At 40.3% G+C, this 15,000-nt stretch overlaps 1 protein-coding gene across 2 annotated transcripts in view; it reads left to right on the plus strand.

The window, feature by feature from the left end:
• LOC308362950 (receptor tyrosine-protein kinase erbB-4-like) overlaps nucleotides 1–15,000 on the plus strand; it is a gene marked incomplete at its 3' end in the record, with an annotated part of 265,551 nt that overhangs the window by 189,361 nt on the left and 61,190 nt on the right. For both annotated transcript variants that reach the window (XM_080835676.1, XM_080835677.1), the window contains exons 11-13: nucleotides 31–121; nucleotides 12,644–12,843; nucleotides 14,551–14,683. In XM_080835676.1, the coding sequence (XP_080691802.1) occupies nucleotides 31–121; nucleotides 12,644–12,843; nucleotides 14,551–14,683 (424 nt within the window). The remainder of the gene's footprint in view (nucleotides 1–30; nucleotides 122–12,643; nucleotides 12,844–14,550; nucleotides 14,684–15,000) is intronic.

Below are 15,000 nucleotides of genomic sequence, written 5' to 3' on the forward strand. Positions count from 1 at the left end.
TGGGGTGCTTTCCTTTTTTCAATCCATTAGGCTCTCTGAACATCCAGTCCTGGCCGGAGAACATGACCGACCTCAGTGTCTTCTCCAACCTCGCTACCATTGGAGGCAGATCCCTGTTCAGGTAGGACAACTTGCAGATTTCACTTTAAATGTATTTCCTAGTCGTTTCCCAAACAAATTTCCTAAGTGCCTTACATTACAAATAAATAATATTGAATGTAGATATAGACATGTGCGGGATAGATAAACAGAGACAGAGATAGAGACAGAAAACAAAATGTTATTCCAATAGTCGATAAATGTCAACTAATCTTAATGAGTACCTCCGAGGATAATTACTGCATTAATGTAGGTAAGTATGTTTGAATCATGAACCCATTAACTTGGTACTGCTTTGCCAGAACAGTAGGTTAGGTCAAAATCAGGACTCTTCATTGACTATATGAAATGTTACTTTCCTTAGGATATCTCACGGGAGCCTACAAGTTTAGTGTTGCCTGTTTAAACCCTTGATTTTTGACAGTTTCCTTCCCAGTTCATTTTGCATTGGCTGGGTTTGGAGATGCAGCTACATCATACAGTCATGCATTCATATTGCCCCTTAGTATTTTTAATGCAGTGCCTCTTTAACACTATGGGGTCCTCTGAATAATTTGCCTTCAAACATATTGTTTGCATGCCATCTCGAGGGGACAGATGAATGCATAACCTTTCTTAGAAGAACCAGGACAACTTCTTTATCAGATTTACACTGAATGCTGCATGAAATTGCTTGCGGAAAGTAATGTTGGGTAAAATGATATCGAACTAACATCTTTGATAGCTTAGCTGTTTCATTTCTTCCTCACTTGAGGAGATACTTTAGCTGGAATAAACTCCTCTCAGATCAGATTTGTGTGACCTCTTGCCTTGACCTGATTCTCATTTTCATTTCCAACCCTCCATATCTGGGGTGTTCTTCAGGCTAATTACATTTCTCTCCAATACGGAAGCTAGTTTACACAGATGAACACAGCTCTCCTCGTATCATTGTTTTGATTAGTGCAAGGGATCAGGACCTTCTGCAGCTTTCCCAACCCCTCTGCCTGGCTCTTCACACCCAGGCGCGCGCACACACACACACACACACACACACACGCACACACGCACACACGCACACACACACACACACACACACACACATACACACACATCCACCTCACTCTCAGTACTTCTCCTTGTCACATGTGCTGATCATGGTCTAATACTGCCGATGTTAATGACTCTATCCGCCCTGTGCTATATAAAAAAAAAGAACATGAAAAAAAAACAGAAAAAGCTCTTTTGATGCCTAGAAAATATTACTTTGATTAATATGCTGTTTTGATAGCTGCTCTGCATTTTCTGATCGCGCCAGAGCCAAGGCAAAGCCCAGAGAGTGCAGAGCAGAGAGGAGGCCATAGAATGTTTTCTAAACGAACGCCTCCAGGACTTCTGTTGATCTCAGCACTGAAAGTAGAGGATTTTTTATCTCTTCAAACACTGAACTGGGGGTGTGTACAGGCAGCATAAAATGTTATGAGAAAGCTCTACAAACTGTTTGCGGTAGTAAGTCGAGGTGTATTTGTTTGTGTCTTTGGGGTGGGAAGGTTACCTCATTAAGCAGAAAATAAGGCAGGCACAACATTTTTAGATGTTAGATCTATTTTGTAACCGTTTATCTTTACTCCATGCCACTTCTTCTACTCCTAGAGCTTTCAAGCTATCATTACCTCTCCAGCTTGTCCAGCCCAAGTAGTGCTTTTGTAGGAATGGTTGCAGTGCCCCTTATCGTTTATTTGTTACTGTTGATGGAACATTGCCTATTGTGACGTTACTCACTCTTCTAGCTGTATACTAAGTAGGCCGATGGCAGCTTCGCGCTTAATAGTCTTTCATCTCAACCCGACCATTACGTAAGGGATAATGTATAGAACGTGTTGCTTCATCCTGAAGGGGCTTATTTTCCTGATAATGACAGGCGTTCTATACATTATCCCGCTTATTATACGGCTACTTAAAGTAAAAAAAAATTACTTAACACAGTGTGTCTTTTTACAATGAATTTGTTACTATACGTAGTGTTAAAAAGCAGAGAAATAGTTCGCCAAAGACGTTGAACTTCAAAGACGTTGAACATTCTTTAGAACACAGCTGCTAAACCGTCCGCTGAAACTCCATTGATAAGTTACCGGACTATTTGCGGAGTGCTACAAAAGACGTGAATCAGAGGCAAAAAGGCCACTTTCCTTGACAGCGGTCATTATTGCATAGCAACGGTCCGCTATCGGTTAATAACGGACCGCAGAACATTGGGAAGCCCCGTTCAAGTGAATGGAGCATTCTACAGCATTAAAAAGAGCCGTGTAATAAATTTAAATATTTGCCTGGTTATCAGAGATTTTCCCGTACCTTAAATCAAATATTACGGCATAGCTGGCGAACTACCTAATCAATATGCATATCTGACTGGTTATCAGAGCTTTTGCCAAACCTTATTTGTGGTACCGTGTTTAGCACTGCTGCAAAGCTCTCTATAGTGTTAAATACCTCACCTTTACCTTTTTAATGAGAAGATTTTTTAATCTGGCATTACAACCACACCATTATGTTTGTATATATGGCTGGTTATCAGAGATTATTTTCTGGTAATGTGACTATAGACATAGGAAAACCTAAAATACTTAGAAGGTATTCCAATGTCTACGTAAATGACACAACAGAACATTTTTGAAATACACGACAAACTGTGGAAAGTATATCAAACACTGATGATTGGCTTTCACGCCATTGCAACAGCCCTGCAACAGTGCAGCCAATTAAATGATAGGTTTAAAACATACCGGTCAATGATTGGTTGGCTCTTCTGAGGGAAAGTTATAATCAAGCTTCATCTTACTGTCACTAGACTGACACCCTGGCTGCTGATAGCCATCTTAAGTATTTCTGGCAACTAAAAGAACTTTTCACAGACCGTTGCCTTGTTCATCAGAGGAGAGAACCACATCTTTTTTCGAAGAATAATCCACAGTACATCTGTAAACCAAGGTATGTGTTATCTTGTTCACTGTTTAATGTGTGATGATGTAACAACCTTATTTTCTCAAACACTCTGTCTAAAATTTGTACACAATTGTTAGAGTGTGGTGTTGTGTTTAACATTACAACCTAGTTTTCTGTAATTTCATAGGCCTATACATGCTAATGTTGTTAAATTAATTTGTCAGTCTAGTTTGCCACCTAACGTTAACTAAGATAACGAATGTCAATGTTAGCTGCCTGTAAGCTTATTCGATAAACACTACCTCAAAGGCAACTTTGCTGAAAAATTAGTCTTGGAAAAGCTAATATTTGTCTTTTTGCCCGACAGAGTCTGGTTGATAGTATAAGAGGCATACTGGCTCGTACTACAAACTCAATCATTGCCATGTGTACACTGCTAGCTGCCTACTGCCACTGCAACTGTAGAAGTATAACTGAAAAAAATAGATAGATAGACTATAGATTTTGTGAAACGCTTTTATAAATGTATGTTCTGTGGAATTGAGTAGTTCTGATTTTTAAAATCAGAATATTATTATTTTATTATTTATTTTTTCATTTACCTTTTAAATGCAACATCACATGGCCATGTATACTTTTCATTTGACATCAAATGTGGCATCAGGTAGTATTAATGTGGATCCTTATAGAAACATAATTGTATTAATATATCATTTATAAGCCTACAAATTTTAACTCATGTGCTCTATGGTGTCCTTCACAGATTGCAGACTGGTTGGTATTGTGGTAGGCACATTGGTGAGTGTGCTAACCTTACTCCAAATTAATTTATTGCATTTTGTGCCGGTTATACAGGATTCCAAGTTACAAGGTAAGATAATTGGTAAGTTCTATCCATATTCAAGATATCTTTTTACAGATTGAGGTTGGAATTTGGAGTTTATATTTCGTCATCAAACAGTAAGGAAGATTTTATTACACCACCGAAATACCTTGGGAGCGCAGAAAATGCTATCCCCAAAAAATGGAGCTAGAAATTTAGTAAAAAAAACACTGAAAAGGACGACATGTCAGTTGATTCAAGCAACAGAGCTGGTAGTAGTGACTATACATCCTTTGAGGACACAAATTACATTTCAGTGAGAGACTTCAGCCAATCAGATAGCAGGTTCTAAGAGTGCAGCAGAGGAAGCAGCAAATGGATAGAAAAATGTTAGATTATTTCTAAAAAGTAGACGAATTGTACTGTCAAATAAGACACAAATCAGAAGCCTGAAAGACATTTGATAGTAAGCATTTACATTTTGATGACCTACCTAACAAAATTGAGACTGACAGAGGACATTACATTGTGATGAAATCCAACCCAGAGAACACATTTTTACTCCAAGATGCACCTGAAGGCTTGGACAACTATTTGAATCTTTCACTTAGGCTATGTTCAGAATGCAGGCAAAATCTCATTTGTTTCTCAAATCAGATCTTTTGAGACAACTGTCAGCACGTACAGAACAGGAACGGCCCTTCTTTCCACCAGAGACAAAAGCAACACAAGAGAGACTGTTACAGGAACAACTATGCTTTCCGGATGAGACAAAATGCCTGAGCGAGGGCAAACCTTAAAAAGCATTATGCCCAAGATGCTATGTTCCACTTTGTACACCGTATAGCACATGGCTACCACTTCAATTTGAGACAAACCAGGGACCTTAGAGCACTACATAGCATAAGGTGTATGAACCGCATCAAGGACAAGTACAGGACCCATTTTTGGCATCATCTGTGGGCATCTTAGCAATGCAATCTTCTCAGACCCCATGATAAAGAAGGCTTAATCACTGTTTGAATTGAATGTGCGTAAAGGACCGATATTTTTTTTAATAATAATTATAATAATAATAATTAATTTTATTTTTAACGCATTTTTCATTCAAAGGAATCTCAGAGTGCCTACATATTAGAAAATAACTATAATAATACAATAAAATTAAAAACAAATTTAAATATTAACATAAGAATAACAGAAAAGATTCAACACAAGGCCAGAAATGCTTTAAAGGAATCCAGCGTCTGCCACAGATGTTTGTTATCCAACCAAGTGCGTCGCCAAATGGCTCCAAAGACCCTGAACTTGCAGCTCTGTGCTTAACTGGCGCTAATGTTCATGTTTTCAAAAGACAGCTGTGCAGAGAAAGATGAGTGCAAGGAAAGAAAAATGGATTTGTCATAGCTGTTACAAAGTCTGGTTATCTGCCATTTATTGCTGTCGCAAACAAGCTTGGACTTGACCCCATACCAGACAGATTACTAGGGCTGAATGTCCTTGAGAAAGTGCAAAGTTCATACCTTATGCTAAGATCATCTTGCTTCTAAAGGGAAAACAGCATGCAGTACATGGAGCAGTGGTATGTGTTCATCTGAAGTGGAGCCAACTGTCGAGTGTTTACCCAGGTTACCCAGAAGTTGGAGAGGCGCCTATGGTACAAGGGTAATTTTCAATTTCAAAATCTGGATATGAAGTAGGTGTGAACTGCCTTACTGAAATGAAAGGAAATCCATTCAGAGTAGAGAGAAATCTCTTTACGGGAGGATTCAGAGGATAAATACCTTGAATCAACAGATGGTATCGTCAGTGGCCACAACAATGGAGAAGAATGTGCAGAGGGTGACTTACTCGAAAAATGATTGTCGCCCAAAACTATGAGATTGCTTTTGATTTATGTCTTCAGTCAGCTGATGTTGGCCAAGAATTGTCGGCAGACGAATACTGCTTTTACTTGCGGAAGGTAATCAACCAGTAAGCTTTTTCAAGACTCTCAAATTGGAGTCAAGTGCAATTCAACACATGCAAGAACACATCTGCTGAATCAGACCGCCCCAAGAAGACAAAGTTTGATGATCCTGATGAAAAGGTTGTTCATCAATAATTATAAAACAATTGGGTTCTAGCGCGTAATTTAGCTGTTTCTGATTCTGATGAAATAAACCATTTTTAATCAATAACTTCGTGTTGAAATGTTAATTTGTTGACAGTTAGAATTGTTTTATAAAAGCAATATAGCACTCGTGGGAGTGGGGTAGGTAAGGGATAATCCCTTACCTACCCCACTCCCACTCGTGCTATATTGCTTAAGTATACAGTATCTCATGCCAACTGACTGATGAGGATATGGATCCTGATCTGCACAACATTGTTGAAGGAAGGGCAATCTCATTGCAGAAATCACACAAAGTCGTTAAAGAGAGGAAACGAACATTGTCGCTTTGGGTTTCCCAAGCCACCCACGACGTCTACATTTATAACTTTAACAAGGCCACCTGAACCAGATGGACCAAACCCACAAGTGCGAGCAACAGCTAAAATGGAGTCTGTTTGGGATTTATGACATCCTTGCAAAGTGCAACATGACCTATGAGGAATTTTTCTCTTACCTTGAGCCACTGACAGACAGCAATGCTGAGATGATGAAACGTGACACTAGGGACTGCTGGGTCAATGGCTATAATCCATCTGTTGAGAGCATGGAATGCAAATATGGACATTCAGTACATTCGGAATCCCTACAGCTGTATAATGTGCATGCTGTCGCGCATAACCAAGGCTGAGTGTGAGATGAGTAAATACCTCAAAGACATTGTGGAGGAATCAAGTCATCAATATGCATTTGACCTTGATCAAATGAAGCACATCATGCAAGCTTATTCCAAAACCAAGAGGTCAGTGTGCAAGTGTGTCAACTTAAAACTCTTAAAAGTCTTGCTGCGTTACCTTTATTCCGATGGGCGAGAAAGCACTGAAGATGAGCCTACCCATGACAAAACTGGATACAAGAGATCTTGATTCAGACATGACACCCACATGATGTGTGGATGACCGGATTGCCAGGAAAGTGTAAAACCAGGCCCCAATCTCTCAAATGAGAAACGCCATACCACTTCAAGAAGACATGGGATTTATTCAGAAGAGTCAAAACCTGCAGTCATTATGTGTTCACGTTTTCACAAAAGAAGGAACCTCTTTCTTCCACAAAACTCTTTTCAAGGTTTTCCTCCCGTACAACTGAAGATGCTGGCAATTAATTCATACCAATGATTCCACAAGACTGCATGTGACAAGCTCCCTGGTAAAACAGTGACAGTGTTTTAGAAATTGTAAAAAAGAAAAAAAAAAAAAAAAAAGGGGTTATTGTACGAAAAGAAGGCCATGCAGTTAAGCGTGCCGTCAAGGAATTTGTAGAGATTTGACCCATTGAGGATGCATGGGCCAATTTTGCTCCGAACTCATAGCTCATTTGGCCATCAACCAATGGATACAACTGAGGATAATGAGCAAGACAACATGCCAGAATACAGAAGAAGTGCGGCTTGTTAAATGTGTCCAATACTGAGCTCCAGGGTTTTGCGGCATTTGTATAACAAAGCCAAAATCAAGCACAAGCAGCTGAGTTTTACAGAGTAAGAGACGAACGGACTTTGAAGTTTATAAATGGTCAAACTTTACTTTGTTACTGGTGGAGCTGGCACTGGTAAATCTCATTTGACCAAGTGCATCTACAATGAAACATCAAGTTATGAATGAGCAATGAATGAGAAAGATCAAGACCATTTTTTACAGGAACTGCAGCATACAAAATGTCTAGAAACACTATATACATTCAGCATTGAAACCCCCCAAAAATCTGTAGCCACCATACCAAGGATTTGGAAATTCTTTGGATAAAGTAAGGATCATTCTGTCACATGTGCAAATAACAGTTATTTATGAGATTTCAAAAGAGGTCTTTGCATATGGTGACCTGAGACTTTAGCAGAGTAAAGGCAGCAGCTGCAGTAGGAAAGACACGGGCGCTGTGTGTCCATGAACACAACACAGTGGATATTTAGGAAGACCGCGCTCAGATAGTAACACTTGTGGAAATCATGACCTAAAAAGAGCATGCCACATTTGCCAAAATGCTTAACATGTTTTGAGTTAAGAAGAAAACTGAAGCAAAACTCGACACACAAACATTTTCTGGCAAGATTGACCGCCCCTCAGATGTGTTACACATCTTTGCCACCAACAAGAAGGCGGATAAACTCAACCTTGGCGCCCTGTCTGCCCTCAATCACCATCACCCATGTCGATGCAGAGGAACATATAAACAATGACTGAACGGGACAGATGACTAATCACGCTTTTTAAAGGAAGCAAGGGTGCACGCATCATTTGTCATGGAATTTGGATAAGGCGGAAGGCTTGGTTGGTTTTGGAAAAATCTCATGGATCATCAGCAAGAGGAAACAAAAATGGCAGAACAATATGTGGATTGAATCGGATTGAAGCAAACCCCCTGGGACCAGTAACAATGTTGTTTTTATTGACAGAGTGGAAGAGCGATAGGTTTTCGGTTCACTTTGAAACTCGCTTACGCCAGCGTGTCACACAAAGTATAAGTAATGACGTCACTGTCATCTTTGGTATCTCTGAGGCGCGTAGTGCAATCTGGTTTGGCTTATGTGGCTCTCAGCATCACCACCTCTCTGCAGGGCCTGCATATCCTCGACTTTGATGAAAAGAAAAAAAAAAGAAAATCAGACTCACTGGAGAGCATGACAAAAGCATACATTGAACATTGACACCATCATGCCATTTTTGATGCACAGTAGTATTTGCTACATACAAAAGCTGAACCATCATCCACTATAACACTGAAGGTACTGTATATACTGCCATTTTGATGATATGAGGAAACACAAAGAGATCAGCCTGGGAAATATGTTTGGACAACCTATCCCTGAGGAGCTTCAACTGAAAGGTTACAGTATGTACAAACGGAACAGGTAGATGTCTGATAGCAGCTTCCAACAGTTGGAAAACCAAAAGGGTGGTGGTGCTGCAATATATATATATAAAGCACCACATAAATCTCCATTCTAACTCCATTGAACAGCCCCAGTGAAATAAAAAAAGTAACTACAGGTATATACAGCCGCGGAAAAAATTAAGAGACCACTTCAAAATTATCAGTTTCTCTGGTTTTACTATTTATTGGTATGTGTTAAAGTAAAATGTAAATTTTAGCTTTATTCTATAACCTACTGGCAACATTCCTACCAAATTTCAAATAAAAATATTGTCATTTAGATCATTTATTTGCAGAAAAATGACAATTGGTCAAAATAGCAAAATTGATGCAGTGTCTTCAGATCTCGAATAATGCAAAGAAAACAAGCTCATATTCATTTTTAAACTACACAATACTAATGCTTACACTTAGGAAGAGTTCAGAAATCAATATTTGGTGGAATAACCTTGATTTAAAATCACAACTTTCATGTGTCTTGGCATGCTCTCCACCAGTCTTTCACATTGCCGTTGGGTGACTTTATGCTACTCCTGGCGCAAGAATTCAAGCAGCTCGGCTTCTTTTCATGGCTTGTGACCATCCATCTTCCTCTTGATCACATTTCAGAGGTTTTTTATGGGATTCAGGTCTCGAAATTGGGCTGGCCATGACAGGGTCCTGATCTGGTGGTACTCCATCCACACCTTTACTGGCCTGGCTGTGTGGCATGGAGCATTGCCCTGCTGGAAAAAACACTTCTCAGAGTTGGGGAACATTGTCAGAGCAAAAGGAAGCAAGTTTTTCTTCCGGGACAACGTTGTACTTTGCCTGGCTGAGGTTTGTAAAAGACCATAAGGATTGAAAAAGCGGACTGGAGGTTCTTCTAAGTTCGTCTTCTCTGATGAGTCCGATTTCACAGTAGGTGCAAGACTCTCTGGCTTGTAGGCCTCTCCAGGTCTCCGTCTAACCATCAGACGACCATGTGTTGGGCAAAGCTGAAAATTGGACTCATCAGAGAAGACGAACTAGAAGACCCCCCAGTCCGCTTTTTTCAATCCTTATGGTCTTTTACAAACCTCAGCCAGGCAAAGTACAACGTTGTCCCGGAAGAAAAACTTGCTTCCTTTAGCTCTGACAATGTTCCCCAACTCTGAGAAATGTTTTTTCCAGCAGGGCAATGCTCCATGCCACACAGCCAGGCCAGTAAAGGTGTGGATGGAGTACCACCAGATCAGGACCCTGTCATGGCCAGCCCAATTTCGAGACCTGAATCCCATCAAAAACCTCTGAAATGTGATCAAGAGGAAGATGGATGGTCACAAGCCATGAAAAGAAGCCGAGCTGCTTGAATTCTTGCGCCAGGAGTAGCATAAAGTCACCCAACGGCAATGTGAAAGACTGGTGGAGAGCATGCCAAGACACATGAAAGTTGTGATTTTAAATCAAGGTTTTTCCACCAAATATTGATTTCTGAACTCTTCCTAAGTGTAAGCATTAGTATTGTGTAGTTTAAAAATGAATATGAGTTTGTTTTCTTTGCATTATTCGAGATCTGAAGACACTGCATCTTTTTTGCTATTTTGACCAATTGTCATTTTTCTGCAAATAAATGATCTAAATGACAATATTTTTATTTGAAATTTGGTAGGAATGTTGCCAGTAGGTTATAGAATAAAACTAAAATGTACATTTTACTTTAACACATACCAATAAATAGTAAAACCAGAGAAACTGATAATTTTGAAGTGGTCTCTTAATTTTTTCCGCGGCTGTATATTCTTCATGCAATATTTGGGGTTAAGGGGCATCATAGAGATTGCCATGTTATGTTGATAACACTTATATATACATATATGCTGTGATGTTATATTAATCCTAAAGGGAATATTTTATGCGTGCATTTGACTTGCCTGTTGCTCTTTTTCAGACGTTCTACACACACCTATGCAGCTGGACTGGTGTAAAGGATTTTGTATAATATGTGATGAGAATGTTTTATTCCCCTTAACATTGATATAAAAAAATCTCTTCTTTGGCACGGATCAGGGAAGTGAGTCGACGACCTGTCAGATAAACATGTATTACAGTAAATGAGTGAGTGAGTTCGGACGGCAATGGTGATGTAAAAAACAAACAGACAGAAAAAAATGGTTCTTTTTTGTTGTTGTTGTTGTGTAATTCAGTCTCAATATATTTACCTTGACAGGGATATATTTTTTTTTTTACATTTCATAGAGGTCTTTTTTAACATTTCATAGAGGTCTCTCATCAATTAAAGTTGAAAAAGCTGCTGTAAGCAATAAAATGTTCTATAGGTTTTCAATCGTGAAAACACTGTTCTCGTGTATCATTGTACTAATAGACTCAATGACATTGAGGATTTCAAAGTTATGTAACAGTATCGAATGAAAAATGTGTACTCATTCTAAAAAACGGTTTATCTTTCAGACCTGTCTGCACATGTGTGATTGTCAGTGGTTCAGCGGCTGTATGCCCCAGTTGTGTATAGTAATTTGATTTAAACTTAATCTAAAGCTCACTTTTATTTGGAAGCTTTTTTATGTACTTAAAACTCATTGAGTGTAATGTTCATGGTTTCTCTTCTTACATACGTCTATGGTAATGTGCCTATATTGTCCTTTTTATGTACATAAAACTCATTGAGTGTAATGTTTATTGTCTTCTCTTATGGAAATACATGTCTATGGTATTGTGCCTATATTGTCCTAGGACATCATCTGTAAGGTCTTGTCTGCTTAGCAGGGTGTTACAGCTTCCAATGAGATAATCTGTATCATCATCAATTTACCAGCAGTCTATGTGACATTGGCTGATAATTCCAAAGCAAGTAGGCTTATTTAACTGTCATTGACATTGTTTACACTTAAAGCATGGAGGCTTGAACACTTTAGTCTTTCAACTCTTTAGACCTTGAACTTAATAATAAATGGACAGATGATATGTTTGGCTTTATCTGGGTAAGTGATGTAGTGATGAAGATTGTCAACTGGGCAAGGTTTAGCAAGGGTTAGCAATCCTCTGCAGCTGTGGAGTAATCACACTTTCCATTTCCTTGGGGAAATGCATCTCTTGTTTTTCGGTAATAACGGAAAGCAGACATAACAGTCTGTTATTAGCATATGCTTTCTTCTATTCACTATTCACTGGTGTATACCCACTTGGACATCTTGGTTTATTTTGTGGACATACATTGTAATATGCTGGGTTGATCCAAAGCACAGGGATGTACCTCCTCACCAAGGCTCCGATTAAGTTTGTCAATGATAAGGAAATCCATCAAATGTGTGAGGTCGGAAGCAGTTACTGCAGATGTTCGTATGTTCGTATGAACACAGAATATTAGTGCTGTACATTAAACAGGACATGACTCCTGCTACAAAACATGATTGCATATTTGGGAAACACCTTTAAACAAAGATGCTGCAATAACACTATAGGTGTCCTTTTTAAAAGGTTTTCAGATTTGTGCTTTGTAACATCCCTGATTGACTGTGTGTACTGCTAAAACATATCTAAGAGGTGTGTTGTTCCTTCCCTGTATAGTGATTTAGAACAAAGATGTCGTCTGCCTTAACAGCATCTTTACATTCACCATGATTTTAATTAAAAGTCTGAATCTGCAGACTATTTAGTCTCGTCCACCATAACATCTTAATCATAACAACTGAATCTCATTGATCTCTAGGTCTGACGGCCATTTTGGTTCAAAGTGTATGCAGTGTGACCTAGCTCTTTCTGCTTCTTATAAGCCATGTGTCTCTGTCCATCTGTAGCGGCATCTCTCTGCTGATCCTGAAACAGCGCTGGATCTCTGCGTTGCAGTTCCAGTCCCTGGGCGAGATAAGTGCCGGTAACGTCTACATCACCAACAACAGCCAGCTCTGCTTCTACAACACGGTCAACTGGACCCGCCTGTTCCGCGCCAGCAACCAAAAAGCCCTGACCCGCAGCAACCGAGACCCGAAAGACTGCTGTGAGTCCCCGACTGTCTGTTTTTCTCACCTCTCCTCTGATACATTTCCTTATTTTATCTTTTATTATTTTTAGCTATTTTAGTATTGTCCAAATGGCTTTCTGTTTTGCCTGGATGGTATCTGACTGTCTGTCAATCTGTCTGTCTGTCTGTCTGCATGTGTGATTGTGCTTTTCACACTAATGATTGTCTCACAAGGACATGATGGTGATATGTATGATGTATGTAGAAAGACTATGTATAATCTGACATGATAGCAAGTCTTTTAGTGAATTAGCCACATAACACATAAGGCCCTAAAAACACAACTCATACAAACTAACTATAACACTTAAACACAACCTCACCTTTGAATAGGGATCAAGTCATTAACGGATGCACTCTTGCTTTTTTAGCCCACGGTCCAGGCAAACAGCTTCCATCCAAATGAGCGTAATTAGCCCTGTAGGCCTCCACAACTTAGAAACAGCTGCTTATATTTGGCCACACACACACACACACACACACACACACACACACACACACACACACACACACACACACACACACACACTCCAGGCGTGTGAACAGGCAATCTCTGCTGAGGCCTGCGTGGCTCATGAAGACATAGACAGGTTATGAGAAAACCACACACCACCCCACCCCCACCCCCACCCCCACCCCCTTAGCCCTCCTAGCCGTTGAGCAGCATGCCAAGCCGCAGCTGATGTAATTAGCGCGATAATGACGGAGAGGTGCGCCGGATCAATGGCTCCGTTTGCCAGCTTAGCGGCTGTATCGATTAGAGGCAGGCTGATACACACCACTCCAGTGCCCACTCTAACAGCACAAGCACACGTAGGCATGGACTCTACTGAGAGAGGGAGATAGAGAGAGGGACACAGAGACACAGAGATAGAGAGAGGGGGAGACAGAGAGAGGGAGAGAAAGAGAGGGGGATAGAGAGAGGGAGAGGGGGACAGAGAGAGGGAGATTGAGAGAGGGAGACAGAGATAGGGAGATAGAGAGAGGACACTTACTGTGTGTCTTTTATCACTTCAGGTGGTCAGTGGCTACTGATCCCCACCATGGTCAGTGTTGGCTAGTGAAAGTCCAGGCTCCAGTCAATAAGCCCTTTGATGCCTCTGTTGTCACACTAGTGTCTAATACCTACACAGCAATCAATAGAAACTCTTTGGATATGAGAGATGGGAGATAGAAATGACACACAAAATAATTAAAATAAACAAATAAAACTCAAAGGATTGAAAAGAAACTTTAAACAAAGCAATTCAATATTTGAGCATGTTCAAACGTGTCTCTTGTTTATGATACCTAGAGACAGAAGATGCAGTAAATTTAACATTTCTCATTAATGTATTTTTTGCTGTTAACATCCATGGGAGGTCACAAAGTTGTCAACATTTCTATCTTTCTTTTTTTTGCTTTTGTATTTGTTTGTGTGCCTCTGTGGATGGGTGTGTGTGTCTGTGTGGATTTGTGTGTGTGGATTTCTAAGTGTGTCTGTGTGGATTTGTGTGTGTGTCTGTTCTGTGTAATTGTGTGCATACATGTCTGTGGTTGTTTTATACTTTTAGATGTAAAAACCCCCGAAGGTGTATTTGGCTCTGACCTTCAGCTCGAAGGATTTGAGGTTGTACCCAAATGACTGTGGTCACATATGTGTGAGTGTGTGTGTGTGTGTGTGTCTCTCTCTCTCTCAAACAGCACAAGAGCGAATGGTGTGTGACCTGCTGTGTTCAGACAGTGGCTGCTGGGGGCCGGGACCAGACCAGTGTCTCACCTGCCGTTACTTCAGCAGAGGACGCACCTGTGTGAGGTCCTGCAACCTCTATGATGGGTGAGTAAAGCAATCAACCATGTGTATGTATGTGTGTGTGTGTGTGGGGGGGGGGGGGGGGGGGGGGGGGGGGGGAGTGCACATAAACTGATGGACGTAAGAGTAGATTGGAAGATGTGTCAAGAGCCAAACATTTCAAAAGTTTCAAGTGATGCTTTTTTCCTGAATAGGTGTGTGTGTGTGTGTGTTTGTGTGTGTGTGTGTGTGTGGGGGGGGGGGGGGGGGGGGGGGTGTAAGCAAGTCAACCAAAACCAAGCCAAAGAAATCCAACGTACTTGCACAGCTGAAGGACAAGACCAAAGCAATGGATCATGGAG

Source organism: Sprattus sprattus (genome assembly GCF_963457725.1).
Source record: "Sprattus sprattus genome assembly, chromosome: 3".
Taxonomy (NCBI): Eukaryota; Metazoa; Chordata; class Actinopteri; order Clupeiformes; family Clupeidae; genus Sprattus; species Sprattus sprattus.